The sequence below is a fragment of the Dothidotthia symphoricarpi genome, assembly GCF_010015815.1.
Source record: "Dothidotthia symphoricarpi CBS 119687 unplaced genomic scaffold P153scaffold_17, whole genome shotgun sequence".
In the NCBI taxonomy this organism is placed as follows: domain Eukaryota; kingdom Fungi; phylum Ascomycota; class Dothideomycetes; order Pleosporales; family Dothidotthiaceae; genus Dothidotthia; species Dothidotthia symphoricarpi.
In genome coordinates, this window is record NW_022985024.1 from 562,418 (window position 1) to 577,859 (window position 15,442).

The following is a 15,442-nucleotide window of genomic DNA, read 5'->3' on the forward strand; positions in this document are numbered from 1 at the left end:
ATATTTCCCTACACACTAACTTTTTAACCTAGCACCTTCTTCTTTTTCTAATAATAATATAACTATTATATATATAGCTTACTAACTTCTTATTATACCTAGTAAGTATAAATATATTATATTACGCTATTACTAACATATAAAGCTAGTTACCCTTAAATTAATCTTTCTCTATATTAGGTTAAGCTTTATAGGCTTTTTTATAAAAGTCTTATATATAAGTAAATAGCTATCTTTCTTTTAAAGACTTATAATATTACTATAAATATTTATATACTAAAGTAATACTTTAAAATATAAGGTTTATAGCATAGGCTTTCTACTAAAGTTTAAAATAATATTAAAAGGTAAATATAAGTACTATTCTTTAAAGTTAAGCTTAAGAATATAAAGATACTTACTATATTATAAAAAGAAGGTTTCTAAATTAAAAAGTATACTTTTATATAACTTTATTTTAAGCTTAACTTATAATACTATATATAAAAAGTTAAGTAGTATTAGAAAGTAAACTAGCTTATATAATAGCTTATAGCTAAAGAGCTTAAGAAAGAAGTAATTAATAGCTATAAATAAAAGTACCTTTATATATACTTTAGGCAGTATAGCTATATTATTATAAGAAATTAGTTATTTTAGGCTTATTATATAATAAATTCTAAAGTAGTTAAGTAGTATAAACGTAACTTTTAAAGGTATTATAAAAAGTATATTATTTCTAGCTCTAATTTTATCTAGTTTATTAATAAATACTATAAACTTTATTTATATAGTATTAAAATATATACTTATATTAATACCTACTTAAGGTATATTATTTAGATTTATATTAAAATATTAGCTTTAACTATTATTAGCTATATATATTAGTTCTTTTAGATATTAGAAGAAGTTAAGATCTAGCTATATTTTATATAATTAAATAAAAGAACTAAAATAGTTATACTAGTAAATACTTACTATAACTTTTAAATATTATATAAATTAGACTTTAAGTTCTAAAACTACTATCTATATAGTATAAGTACTTTAAATTAGTATATTAAGGTATAGTAGATATAGCTTTTAAAAGAGCTTTTATTTTATTAGTATATAAGTTCTTAAATTAATAATAAACTATATTATTTAATATACTATAAAATTTCTTTAGATAACTTTAGAAGAAGAGACTATTCTTAGTTAACTAGCTTATAGATAGAATTTATTTATATATAATATACCTTCTAATTCTTTAAGAGTAGCTTTATAATTTTATATAACTTTAGAATATATATTTAATTTATAAGTAAAAAAACTACCTAAATACTATTATTAGAAAGCTATTTATACTTTACTACTACCTAAGTAGTTATATATAAAACTAGAAAGTTTTTTTTAATCTTAACTAGCTTTATATAATAAAGGTAAAAGTTAGTAAGTAAAATATTAATACCTTTCTTTTTATAAAGATACTTAACTAGTATAAGTAAGTACTTTAGTTTTTTAGGTTTAATAGTAAATCTATAGTAACTAAACTTTAAAATACTAGTTATATAAGCTCTTATTTTAAAGTTTACTTATAACTATAAAAAAAAGTATAGTTTTACTTTTAGTACTAGCTATACTTAATACTATTTCTTCTAAAAGCTTTAGTTAGTATAAGAAACTAGTAGGTAAGTACTATATATAATAGATTTTAGTTTCTAAACTAATTATATTTTTAGCCTAGCTCTACTATAGTTTAAGCTATAAACTTAGAAACTAATATATAAAAAGATAAAGTACTAGTAAATTTTAAAATAATATAATTATTATTTACTTATATATAATAACTAACTTATATATACTACTCTTTTATTTTATATATTATCTTTTACTTTTTTAATATTCTTTCTTTTTACCTTTATCTTTATACTTTAGTTTATATTATATAATATAATAAATACTATATTCTTTTTTAAGTACTACCTTAAGACTAGGTAAGCTTACTTTAAACTTTCTTTAAACTATTTATTTTACCTAAGCTGCTATACTAAACTTTAGCTATTAATACCTATATAAAAGGTAAAAAGTAAAGATACTATTATCTTAAATAATAGCTTTAATTTAAAAAGAGTAATTTTTATTTTTATAGTAAAAGCTCTAGCTTATATAGTAGTAGAAAGTACTTACTAGTAGTTAATTTATATAACTTTTTAGCTTATAAACTAAAAGCTTTTAAAACTATATTTACTCTTATAAGCTTACTTTATATAATATTAGGTTATAAATAAAGAAAGTTAGTTTAAGTATAAGTTTTTAAACTTTAAGGTTCTTTATAAGTAATATAATAATTACCTATTATTTTATTCTTATATATAATAGTTAAGATTAATATCTAATTTTATAATAGCCTAATTAAAGAGCTAAAAGATCTTATTATAACTATTCTTCTTCTTAAACTTATATAAATTAAACTTAAAAAGATTAGACTTATACTACTATATATTATTTTTAATATTAAAAAAGATAGTATTATACTTCTTTTAAAAAGTATAAAGGATATTTATATAGTAAAAAAGCTACTAAAGAGTAGCTATTTTAAAAAAAGTAACTAAAGTATTACTTTAATATTTCTAATCTTTAATCTTAAGCTAAAGAAAGATATATTATATATATAGAAACCTACTTTATCTTTTATAAAGCTACTTATTTTTTTAAAAAAGCTAGTTAAAAAAGAGATTAAAGAAAAAGATAAAAAGCTATATCTTTTACCTATTAAAAAAAAAAAGATTAAATAAGAATATAGTATTAAGAAAGAATATTTATATAAGAGAAAGTATATAATTTTTTAACTTTTAAATATTTAAAAGTTACTATCTTCTAAAGATACTAATACTAATATATCTACTATTAATATACTATATAGTTTATATTCTAAAAAGTAGACCTTATAGATAGGAAATATATTTTATTATATAAAGAAGAATCTCTAAAAAATATAAGTAATATATTAATAAAAAAAAAGTTTTAAAGAAAACTATCTATTTCTATTTAAAAGAATATATATATTATATTAGATATATAGATATATATATATATAAGAGATAAGTTGTTATATAAGTAAAGATATATATATATATAGATATATATATAAGAGATAAGTAGTTATATAAGCAAAGATATATATATATAAATATATATATATAAGAGATAAGTTATTATATAAGTAAGAATATATATCTATAAATATATATATAAGAAATAAGTTACTATATAAGAGAGAATATATATAATATATTAGATATACTTAGATATATAAGTTCTAAAAAAAGTTTTAAATTAAAAAAAAGAATATCTAGATTAAGAAAAGGAATATCTAGATTAAAAAAAAGAATTTAAAGTAAGTAAAAAAAAAGAAAAAAAGAAAATAAAAAAAGTATTTTTTTACTTTTTTTATTAAATTTTTTATTATATAAGCCTTTTTTTCTTTTCTTTTTTCTTTTTTTTACTTTCTTTTCTCTTTACTTAGTATTAACTATTTCTTTATTTTTCTAATCTTTTACTTTAGTAAATACTCTTTTTTTAATATTAATATTACTTTACTACTTAAGCTAACCTTATTATATAGTAGTATAGAAGTAATAAGCTTTATAATCTTTTTACTTATAGTTACTATATAATCTACTTTAGAAACCCTAAAGGCTTATATAGTAAGTAAATAGCTTAGGTTTAGTACCTAAAGAATAAGCTATATAGGCCTATTTTATTAGTTATATAACTATTTTATATATTATAAGATTCTTATAATATAGTTTATAATACCTCTACTATTAATTAAGATAGTATTAATATAGCTAAGTCTACTACTTTAAACTTAGTATACTTAAATTACTTTAGCCTAAGCTAAGATATCTAAAGCTAGAAGGTTATACACTGCCCTTTATTTAACTTATAATATATTAGTTTTTTTATTATATAACTAAAGGAGGAAATTATATTATAGTAGTATTACCTAAGAATATTATTAATAATTAATTATAATATAAACTATATTTATACTTAGTATTCTTAGTTATTTATAGCTTATTAAGGTACTAAGTAAATTTAGAGGTTACTGCCTACTAAGGTTAAACTTAAGGTATTTAATACTATTTTTAAAGTAGATTTATTACTAATTTTAACATAGTTCTTTCTAATAATAATTATATAATAAATTAATTAGTATATATTAATTTTGTTACTATACCTGCTAATAGTCCTCTGTACTTGCAGTGATGCTCGGCCCTATGTAAAGCCGGAACTGAGCTGCAGTGAGGTCTTGTAATTTCTAAACGATAGTCTTGAAACGTAACTTCCAAACTATAGGCCTCAAATGTTAGATAACCTGTCTTGTCTGCTTCATCCCGTACTTTTCGCTATTGTTTCGTCGTATAATTGTGCTTCTATGCATCTTACTTGATGATTAACCGAGAGGGCACTAGCATAGCGCAAACCATGTCCCAAACTTCATCACCAATGTCACTCGAGAGTCTGCACGTCCATGACAACTTCAAAACATTCGAATGCGCTACGTACTCCCACCGTTCAGGCGATCCTTGCTATCCTCGCTAACGAATAGGCAACGCCATCCCGTTATGGAAAGAGTCTTCCGCCTTCTATGCTAGGAACTTGTTGGAGCATCTTTTTGGAATAGGTAACAATTCAAACGTTCAATGACCGGGCGGAACAAGAGTTGTCATCGTGATCAGCGAATGGATTGAGTCAATTGGCATCAAACGTTCGGAAGGAGGATGTGGAATCGTTCGAACACACGTGACCGATAGCGTCACGCATAAACACGCGGGTGCTGAGAAAGGCTGACGCAGAGCGCTACACTTTGAAGTCCGGAAGATTATACAGTTTCTAATCATGATCGGGCTTGTCTCCTAACGCGCGCATCGAATCGATCACCAACGAGACTCGAAATTTGGTGCCACACATATTCGAGAATTATGTGACACTGGGCACCCTCTCACCGCCAGGTGTTAGTTGAGGGTTGTGGCACGGTATGCCAAGCAAGGACCCGCACGGAACATGTCGTCGAGGTCCTTCTGGCGTTTCGAAATAGGAGGTTCTTGATCCAATCAATCGTCACCCTGATTAAACAATCTAAACACCAAACTTTTATGGATGGCATGTGTAACGTAAGCGCTAGAGATCGTTACGGTGTTCTTAAACACGGTTTCGCAAACAAAATCTGTCCAGAAGTACGACTGGCTATAACTAGATCAGTACAGATGTGATCTTGACCTACTGGGCTCTGTACTGAACTAAACCCATGATCTGGACACCAGTTCGATGGGCAAGCAAGGGCCGGGACACGGATGATATGCAATCTAGTGACGCTAAACAGTAAGGCAAAACCAGGCAAACCTATTTCGTTACACCCTTGTCTCCTTGGAAAATTCGCCGCATGACATTGACATGAGTCATGGGTAACCCTGGTTACACGATGTGTTTGTTTACACTCATGAAGGATATCTACCATAGACGGAGGCGGTTACATCGTTCCGGGAATCTAGAACCCTCCTGGGGTTTCGAGCGCCTTGGTACAACTTTTCGAGGAGTGGCAGAAGTAGCAGTGACATCAAACACGCAAGGCTAAGCTTATCCTTTGTGCGATATTTGACCAATGACAAATGATCCGCCAACCCACTAATCCGACAAAACGAACAGAGCGATTTGTAGGGGCATCTGAGACGCTGAATGGCTCCAACACGGAGGAAACCGTGAATGTGGAGAAAACATGCAAGCCTGACAATGCATACCCTATGGCGCACGGCAGGTCCGCGCCTCCACATCATGGTAATCAACCAAGATCAATCTCCAGAATTGACCCTGCAGACTTTGAGGGCATGAAATAGTCAGCGTTGACAGAACACGTACTGAAGTCTCTGTAGCCTTCGCCGCCACATGCTGGTCCTGTAAAGTCGTCACTACGGTAGCGGCTCACGATGCCGGACTATGCCACCTGATCAAGCTCCGTCCTGCCAAATCCCGTGCAGAACGAGTTCATCAAACTCGCGTCTGTATAGATAACGAAAGCGGACCGGTGAACTACAAAAATCAAACAACTGTCGGGGAACATCGTTAGCCTCCGCGCGCCTTCTTCATTTGGGATGTCTGGTCATGGGCGAAAACATGGCTCATCTAATACTCGTAAAGGTTTCTGTAGCGATTGGATTTCGCCATCGCGGGTGTTCATCCCGCACCAAAACAAGCACTGCCCGAATTATGAAGGCGTTTTGTTGTGCCAGAGAGAGTTGAGTTGTCGTTGCCCCTTTAAAAAGCTATGATCGAGCTTTCCACCCTTGCTCTCTATTTTAAGCATAGTAAAGTATCCGACAGGGTTCATAGCGAAACAAACGACGAGTCGCGCTTGTGGTGGTTTCTTATCATCTTTGGGACTCATTACAGTCATCTGAGTGGTGTGCTACGTAGTCTCCGAAACCCAAAGCTTCTGAGGCATAACCAACAAAGATCTTTGGGGAGCTGAGAGCAACGAGAATGTGTTGCGACGTGTGCTGTAATGGTTCACTCACCACTTTAGTCCGATATCACGCATTGTCATATCTTATCAAGGCAGAAAGCTCTATCACATGTGTAGCGATTCGGGGCCAACGTGACGAAAGTCGCACGTTTGATTAAATCACTGACCGCTTGTCAGTATCTAAGTTTCTACCAAACTGTCTGAAACATCCAGGCGTTATTCGTCTCGACATGTGCCTGTTGAAGTAAAAGAACCCTTAGTTTAGACGCATCGTCCACATTCGACACACACCAGGTATTTGAGAGTAGCTCAGACTGTTGCCTAGAGATCTTATGACGAGCTGGTCTGATGATGGCGTCCTGCTGGATGGAAAAGTAGGTGGCTGGGACAAGTAATTCCGATTTATCTCACCGACAGATTGCACTAGCCCATGCTCACCTCGTTCATCTCACTGGAAATTCTACAGCTCGACGCGGAGCACAAGTTTGTCTACTCCACGGCCAACGATCCTGTCGATGAATGCTCTTTCGGCTCTGCATGGCATACTGTACGATCTGAATACGCTCATGCGCGTCCACTACACTGCTGCCCTGACGCCACATTCGCTAATATGTACCGCTTGGAGGCACACATTTGACTTCTGGACACATTGATCAGTTTTCTCAGCACATTGCTCATCGATCGCACCTTTATTAAGTCATGACTTGCCAAATAGATGACCACATCGGACAGTTCGAGCATCTCACAATTCTCATTTTAGCATCAACGTCTGACTCCTCACATTGACTATCTGTCATGTCTTCGACCCCGTATCCGATTGATGACGGAGTCAAGAAGGTAGACAGGTTAGTAGCAAACATATGTCTCCCATCAAGACTCTAACATTTCTTGTTCTTGGTCTAGAAATGGTAACGACGGGAGCTCTAATGGGAATATACCCTTCCAAGACATCGCGTACATCTCACAACAAATACAAGAGATCATCAGTCATGTGGGAGCCTGGAGCCCAGCTTCTACGAGTGAAGAGCCATCGGTTGTGGCTGTAGAGAATGAACAAGGTACAAAGATATGGACACACTCGGCCAATGCGATGCTGACCATCCACAGTCTGTCTCTGCTCGACAGGTCTCACTGTCGTCTGTTCGTGCCACCGGGCAGTCTTCGTACTTCATCCTCAACAAATCTCCTCAGCCAATGCTGTACACCCGCTCGATAGGTTTGCCAACGCACCACTTTCCGAACTTCCCTTTAGCCTTCCAGGTCTTGGTCGAAATGGCAGGCCGCCTGCAGCTCATAGTGCTGATGCGATGATGGTATCGGAGGTTCAGAAAGGGGGAAATGCGGCAGCAAGGAACGATCGTGTCGCTAGTGCATGAGTGTGATCACAAGAAACGCTAGAAAATTACTTTATAAAAGATTCCTGTACTTGCGTTTGTTGGAGCGTTGCTGAATCCCTGGAGTTAGTGGAGAAGTATCGATTTCGTCGTTATTCAAGATTTACATTATCTTAGTATATAATACAGTCGAGTGACCAGTCGTTCATTCTTGTTATTATCAACTTGTGCTTAGGGATGGCGGTGTCGTACATCAATACATACCTAAACAATAGCTCGGGTCAGATCAACACAACCCTCACCCTCGAACTCACACATTTATATCGAGACTGGGTGTTACTTTGCCGGTTTGTCTCAAGAAGAGCCATATCATATTGCTCGACGGCGAATAGACAATGTAATATGTGCGCTACTTGTCCACCTTGCTATCTCGAACTCACTTAAAACATATATTGTATGGATTAAATGCTATTATAGGTAGCTCCGACATTCAGTGTTGTATCACCCCATGCAACTATCTTGTAGTGATGATATGGCTCAGTTATCTACAAGTCGGGATGATGCAAACAACATAGAGCTATACTAGCAAAGGGACAGCAAACGCCTGCCTATGTTTGAGGAATATAGCCAGGCTTACTCAAGCCCCAGTGTGTTCCCTCGTAACTTTTCAATTTCTAAGTGGAGATAAGCGTAGAGAGTGTGGCTTATCTTCACTTTGTCGTTAAGTATCATAGTCAAATTTCGGGCGAGATGCGGAGCACGAGGTCCTAAGAAATCGACAAACTGCTGCCAATTTGACAGCCAAGATTTCTTTATTGAAACATAGATTTAGTCACAACTCACGTCACTAAGATTCAAAGCCGTTCTTCGCGGTGACGGTCTTCGCTATCATTCGACCTGAGGGAAACATATTAGTGCGTTTATCGTTATAGCAACCACTACTTTCGCCTCCCAGTTGTTAAAAGGAAGGCCATGATCACTTTCGCTCAAGCGACTTGTCGGCTAGAATGAGACCAGCCTTTGCAAAGTTACTGACGATAATATAGACTCCTCATGCAAAGCATAAACAGCTGAGGCCAACCCTTGAACAGGCGTATGCCCATCAAGCGAAGCAACCGAGGCTCACTTGGAACTAGCTTACCCCGCTGGTTTGATCCCTCGGGACATGACGTACAACCCCAACGCATCCCTAACGTTACACGCCAAATCCCTAGCAATGGCCGACCTCATCTCAGGTATTGCAAAACTCAATCCGTTTTCCAGGAAGTCCGCAGTCGACGATGACGATAAGGGCGAAGCCATCGATGCAACGACCGTAGCAGGCGGCGGCCATGCATCCCGCCGGTCGCATATCACAAAAGACAAACTGCGCGTGAGCCAGACGTTGAAGACGTTCATCGTGCAAGAAGGAATTTTGGGAGAGCCAGAAGTGGGGTTGAATATGCAAGAGACAACGATGGCACTCAGAGAGCTGCTAGACAAAAGCCATATCAAGGTTCCGCCCCAATGTATCGACAGACGCTATCCACTACCTGAATATTTTATCAGCTCAAGTCACAATACGTACCTAATGGCTCATCAACTGTTCGGCGAGTCTCATGCTTCGGCGTATGAGATAGCTCTGCAGACGGGATCAAGATGCGTTGAGATTGATGCCTGGGATAATGACGACAACAGAACTGAGCCCAAAGTCACGCATGGATTCACACTAGTATCGAACATACCCTTCCGTACAGTGTGTGAGACGATTCGCGATGTCGTCGACAGAGAGGCCGCTGATGAGAGGAACGCCGCACCTATCATGATATCGCTGGAGAACCATTGCGACGCACTCGGCCAAAAGTACCTTGCGCAGATCATGTGCGAAGTTTTTGGTTCCCGACTGCTCAGTAAAGCGATGCGTGAAAAAGGCGCTCGAGAGCAGGAGGGTACTGGTGAGCACGTCACTCTCGCGGAGCTAGGCAACAAGATTGTTGTGATCGTGGAGTATCATCTCCCCGACGAAGAAGAGAGCAGCGACAGTGACTCGAGCTCAGAAGATGAGGCTGAACGACAAGCGCACCAGCAATATAATGAGAAGAGAAAAGCGACAAATGCCGGTTTGATCATTCCAGAGCTGGCGGAACTCGGAGTGTATGCGCAGTCCGTCAAACCAGTGAATAATTCATGGTTTGAAGCCGATCTGGATAATGCGCCGCACCACCAACTGATCAACGTCTCGGAGTCGGGACTGAAGAAACATCTGCCCATCAACAGTGCAAAGGTTGCACGCCACAATTCGCATCATCTCATGAGAGTCTATCCAAAAGGGACTCGTATCTCGTCGAGAAACCTTGCTCCAGTCCCATTCTGGGGTATTGGGGCTCAAATTTGCGCGCTGAACTGGCAGACTTTTGGTGCCAGCTCCCAAATCAATGAAGCACTCTTTGCTGGCTCAGGCGGCTACGTACTCAAGCCTGCCGCACTCCGTGCTGGGGGAGATGGCAATCTTAATACTGGCAAACGAAGGAGACTCAGGCTACATGCCGCAGGCGCTACAGACATACCAATACCTACTAACCGCGAACACGACGATATCAAACCATATCTCACATGTACGCTTGTGCATCCCAACGATATGAACAATATACCACCCAAACGCAAAACCACGGTTTACAAATCTCGTAAGCTTACCAGTTTCACACGTAAGGAAACTTCGCCTGCCAATGATCCTATCTGGAATGAAGTTCTGGAATGGGAGTACGAGGACAACGAGCTCGTATTTCTCCGGCTACTCGTCAAGAGCGACGATAGCTATTCCCGAAATCCTGTATTCGCAGTAGCAGCGGTAAGATTGATGTACGCAATTCCCGGATGGAGCTTTATACGTATGCTCGATCTAGGAGGTCATGAGACTACGTGTACGCTGCTCGTCAGATTCGAGTTCCAAGACGCCTAGGTGTGTCCACCCTAGGACTGAGTTCGTCACTGATCGGAGCATGGCCATGTGTTATCCATGGAGATTAACAAGGCTTCATGAACTGCAAGGGATACCACAACGGCCTGTGTCGAAATGTTGTTCAGGGTTTGTGTGTTGGAATCGAAAGCTGCCTCTCCAATTCTGAGTCCATTAAAGTGAATTTCATCACGCCATATAAGATCAAACCATACAAGGTAAACACTGTTCTGCAACACGGTTCAAACATGAATTCTGTTCTCGTGGCGACACTTGGCAACAGTCGTCGCTTCATGTATAAGGATCCTACGCATATAACCTAACTTTTTTCGGCATTGAAACCTCAGCCTTGCTGAAGCAACAGTGACCTACTTCAGAAGTAGATAGCACATCGCCCCAAAGTAAAGGCTGCAAGGCTGCTCCCTCGTCGTCATCCTCCCCAGATTGTGTGTGGCAAGCAGCGCTGATAGCAGCACTGTTAGACCTGACTAAAGTCATTCCTGGTCTGTAACCTCGGCAGCCAAACATTATAATAGCTAAAGCTGCGACTCCACCGACAACAATAGTAGCTATCAATGCTTTCAAAGAATATCCACACGTGGTTATGCTATCGTCCACATCCTCCACGCCTTCCGCGCTGAAAACTCGTATTCGGACCAAGAAGATACTCTGAGAGATGAGCCAATGGATGGAGCCAATGAGGGTCATGAGAGGAACTCCGTATCGATATGGTATCTGTAGGCGGTATGTTGACCGTTGTGCGCCCGATGGATAACTTACGCGCAGTGGACGACGTGTGTGGGCGTACTGGCTCCATTCGAGGCTCATCAGCATTGACGTCCAAACAGAGTTGTACGAGATGTAGATCAAGCTGATTATGAGCTGGGGTGTATTAGCGAGAAGGATAGCGGACACTATTGAAGAGGCGGAGTTGCCCTTCCCCTTCACGACGTTCATCAGCATGAATGCCGGGTCTGGTAAATAGAAACAAAAGGTTAGTTGGGGATCCCTTTACATGTTGTCCATGTTCACTCACTGATAGTCCCGAAAGCTGAACGCCCAAGAGCGCCTTCAGGTACGTCACCAATCGCGGTTACCAGCAGAGCAATTGCTCCCCCGATAGCAGAAAAGCATCTAAAACAAACTCAGAAAACATCAGAATACTTGTGTCGATCACAACTCACAGTCCAAGACAAACAAGCCATTGTGAGACGCTTGCTGCAGCTGCCCATCTCCGAGACCGCGGCTGCCACTTTCGCGCCCCTTGCCAGTTGCCATGTTCTTGAAACATTTGTGGAGGTCCGAGACAAGCCCCAAACGTGACCGAATCTGATTTGGTTACAAATGATGCGATAGCATCTCCGAGGACTGCCAGTGGCTTTTCTCTGAAGAATTGCAGTATCCAAATCATACCTATGATCTTACAAGTGACGAAAGCTATGACTGTATAGAGCAGGTACATGTTCGCTTCAACAGTGCACTTTTCCTCGACCTGTTGAGTCAGACATCTGTCTATTCCGACGATAAGTGAGCGACCGTAGGTAAGATTGCAACTGGGGAGATAATCAGAGCCCTCGAGTTCGACATATTGGGTGAACGGTAACGACCCGGATAAATAACTTGCACAGGCGCGTGGCATACCGGCACCTTCGCCGTCGTTGCGGCACAACCAGCTGTAACTCATGTAGGTTCTGTCTACATTGGGATCACTGTAGTTGTAAGCTCCAAGGTATGTTGCCAACACGGAGCTGTCGAAACAGTCTGCTACTTGGGAATTGTTGTTCTCCGTAACAAGGATTAGATTCGCGTTGCGTGTCATGAAGAACTGATCGTAGGTTTCGATGCAGGCATTCTTATCAAGCGGAGCTAGTTGCAGCTCGCCTTTTTGCACCTGCTCCAGCCAGCTGGTGGGCGGTTGTGGGCTGCCAGATACACCGCTCCAAACTAGGGAGGGATTGTTGTTCGTATTCCAAGCATCGCCGTCTAGGAAACCTGGGGTCACCAGTGCTGCCGTGTACATGTACGCCGTAGTGGATGCATACACTACAGAGTTGGCACTTCCGTGGTTAGTACATGATGCAATCGCCAAGTCGTAGAACGTACATGAGATGTAATGGTATCGAACTCAGGCCGAGAAGACACCAGAGCAGGCTGCGGTTCCATGATAGTTTGGATATATTGCTAACGCTGTTGAGCCCGATGTCGAGGACAACTTTGCGAGCGTGCATCCGATCAATGTCGCGTCGCGATGGAGCACTCAGAATGCTGAAGCAAAAGATAAGAAATTAACATGTATGTCGCAAATGCTGTATTCGATGGCACTTACTGCATGCAATAATTGCTAGCGCCGAGTAAGAGTGTACTCAACACGTTGATCACAATGTGCGAGGTTGCCGAGATGATTTTCGACTTGCTGCAGGCACCTTGAAAGACAACCGCAATACCTTTGCTAGGTTGGTGACGAGTCATCGCCCAGCCTGCAAAAGAAAGAACACTAAGTAGCACGACGAGGCCTGTGATAACGCAGTAAAAAATGCCGCGACGCCACCCTGTAGAGACGTTGAACCGCTTCAATATGCGCGCAGTCGTGCTTCTCTCTGTCTGCTGATCGCCATCGTCGTAATCATCCTGGCCATCGAACCCAACCGTATAATACGCAGTATCATGCCTAATGAAGCTTTAGTGTTCATTCATCTCGAAAGGATGTAATAGAGAAAGACATACTTGGAAGCGTTTCTTCCCGAAACAGGCACATACAGAACGTTGTTCATTCCCTAGCAATTTTAACAATATCGCTGCCGATACTCGGAAATGGTGTCCAAGTACCTCGAAGCGGTCGAGGAATTAACTATATATTAGCTCGCCGGTAAAAGGCAGCCATCGCGCCGCATCCTGTTTCGTAGCAATGATGAATGTTAACCCTTATTAGGCGTGCGGCTGAAGGTTGCATGCATAAGGTTCAAGAGAAGTCGTAACATCGATGCGTGCGATTGGACATTGCGGTAGAAGAAATGGGGCTGGTACGGCTTGCTTGTGCCGTCGGCGCTAGCCGCATGGGAGGCGCAAAGTGGCGTTGTTCCAGACCGATCATGGAGAAGGTTTGGTGAACTTGTAGCGGTATGAGAAGGCAGACGTCCTTCTGCAACATAACTCGTACATCAGCGACAACTAGATCGCCCAAAATCTTGTATCCATGGTGCTGAACAGACATCTGGAGGTTCCTAGCGCCAGGTTTCTACTGCGAGCCCCTCCAGCACATCTTTCAGATACAATCACAATACCGTTAAAATAATTGCTCACACCCGCCTCAATTTCGGTGTCACTAATCTACATGCAAACCACCATTCCATTGTTTATCATCCACAAAGCCAATCACGGTCCGGTCCGTCACAGAACGTCTGCGAACCAAACATGTGCCAATGCCTCTTTGGCTGTGAGTCGTCGCGTAGGGTCCACGTTCATCATTCGTACCACAAGATCCTTGAAGACTGGGTCGAGATCCTGCCACATTCCAAACGGTCGCCTCGGATTATCTGCATTGAAGTCCGCAGCTACCATGGCGATGAGTTGAGCCCAAGGACTGTCGCTAAGGTATCGAATAAAGCCACCTATACCCTCCAGATCAGCGAAGTATGAAATCTGACGTTCGAGAACGATGTCCAGAATCTCGATTCCCTCTGGGACCTCTTCTTCGTCTACTGCGAATATCACTCGCTTCGTGATGGCATAGATACACTGCAAGTTCACTGTTTAGGTCGCAAACTGTCTGAAACCAGGGCGAGACTTACCACAATACCAAAAGAGAACATGTCCGATGGCGTATGCACTTGAGCGGAGGCGTGTGCCTCTGGGCTTCGCCACATCCAATTTCCAACCTGTCTTCCCTTAATGGCACAATTTTCTGGTACATAGGCCGCATCCTCGATGTCAGCAACCTGCACCTGCTCAACAACTATCTCACTGTTCTGCTGTTTCCAGTCTACCAAAATGTTGTCCGCCTTGATATCGGTATGGACGATCCCCTTGTCGTGCAGAACAGCAATCCCACGCAGGGCATCCCGGAGAACTCGCTTCGTTGTAGGAAGCGGAATATTTTGTTGGACGAAAGATAGTAAGTGGTCTCGGAGGTACTTATATGCAAACATGGATTCTTCGGGGACGATATCATCGGACACGCGTACGTAGGGTGAGCTCCGAAGGTCTTCGAACATGTCCTTAAAGTACTTGAAGTCATGTGGCGCAACACCTTTCAAGACGTATTTTCGGTTTCTTGACCTAGAAACGATATGTTGGTGTTTGTACGATGAAAACCTCTCACAATATCAGGTATACTCACGTCGCAAGATACACACGTCCTTGTTTCCCAGGTTTGTCCTGGAGGATCCGTTCGACGGCATAACGACGGCCTGACTGACCCAAGACTTGCGTAATCGCAGCAGCTCGTGCGAATGTAGGGCCAGACATGTTCGTTGACGATCAATGCCGACACGAACTGGTGAATGGAAGTTCAGTGGTATCGTCTACATGGAGAGAAATGTCAATGTGGAGACCGGTAAGGCGCGTCACGGAAGACATGTAACAGACTGTGATTGGTTCGTTGGGTTGCAAGGTAGTAGGCTATATTGATCTGGACAATACTATATTTATTGCTTTTTTTAGAATGTTTGTGAGAGAGTGTGTACA

The 15,442-nt window shown here is 39.8% G+C and overlaps 4 protein-coding genes across 4 annotated transcripts; 2 read left to right on the top strand and 2 right to left on the bottom strand.

Moving 5' to 3' along the window:
• Positions 1-6,936: 6,936 nt before the first annotated feature.
• On the top strand, positions 6,937-7,866 carry P153DRAFT_399270 (uncharacterized protein; the record flags this gene model as incomplete). Its single annotated transcript, XM_033671715.1, has 3 exons — positions 6,937-7,335; positions 7,394-7,548; positions 7,598-7,866. The coding sequence occupies exons 1-3, from the start codon at positions 7,286-7,288 to the stop codon at positions 7,864-7,866; spliced, it is 474 nt and encodes a 157-aa protein (XP_033520885.1). The 5' UTR covers positions 6,937-7,285.
• Positions 7,867-9,011: 1,145 nt separating this feature from the next.
• On the top strand, positions 9,012-10,914 carry P153DRAFT_78818 (PLC-like phosphodiesterase). Its single transcript, XM_033673400.1, has one exon. The coding sequence runs from the start codon at positions 9,041-9,043 to the stop codon at positions 10,760-10,762; it is 1,722 nt and encodes a 573-aa protein (XP_033520886.1). The 5' UTR covers positions 9,012-9,040; the 3' UTR covers positions 10,763-10,914.
• A 151-nt stretch (positions 10,915-11,065) lies between these two features.
• On the bottom strand, positions 11,066-13,306 carry P153DRAFT_297146 (uncharacterized protein; the record flags this gene model as incomplete). Its single annotated transcript, XM_033664145.1, has 6 exons — positions 11,066-11,733; positions 11,796-11,893; positions 11,944-12,312; positions 12,367-12,696; positions 12,863-13,024; positions 13,086-13,306. Coding segments are annotated over 6 exons (1,848 nt in total), but the record flags the coding sequence as incomplete, so codon positions are not given.
• A 569-nt stretch (positions 13,307-13,875) lies between these two features.
• P153DRAFT_322439 (kinase-like protein) lies at positions 13,876-15,439 on the bottom strand. The gene is made up of 3 exons (XM_033665176.1): positions 15,096-15,439; positions 14,548-15,034; positions 13,876-14,494 (listed from the first exon to the last, which is right to left on the bottom strand). Exons 1-3 carry the CDS (start codon positions 15,221-15,223, stop codon positions 14,147-14,149), a joined length of 963 nt encoding a protein of 320 aa, XP_033520888.1. The 5' UTR covers positions 15,224-15,439; the 3' UTR covers positions 13,876-14,146.
• Between the last annotated feature and the right edge of the window lie 3 nt (positions 15,440-15,442).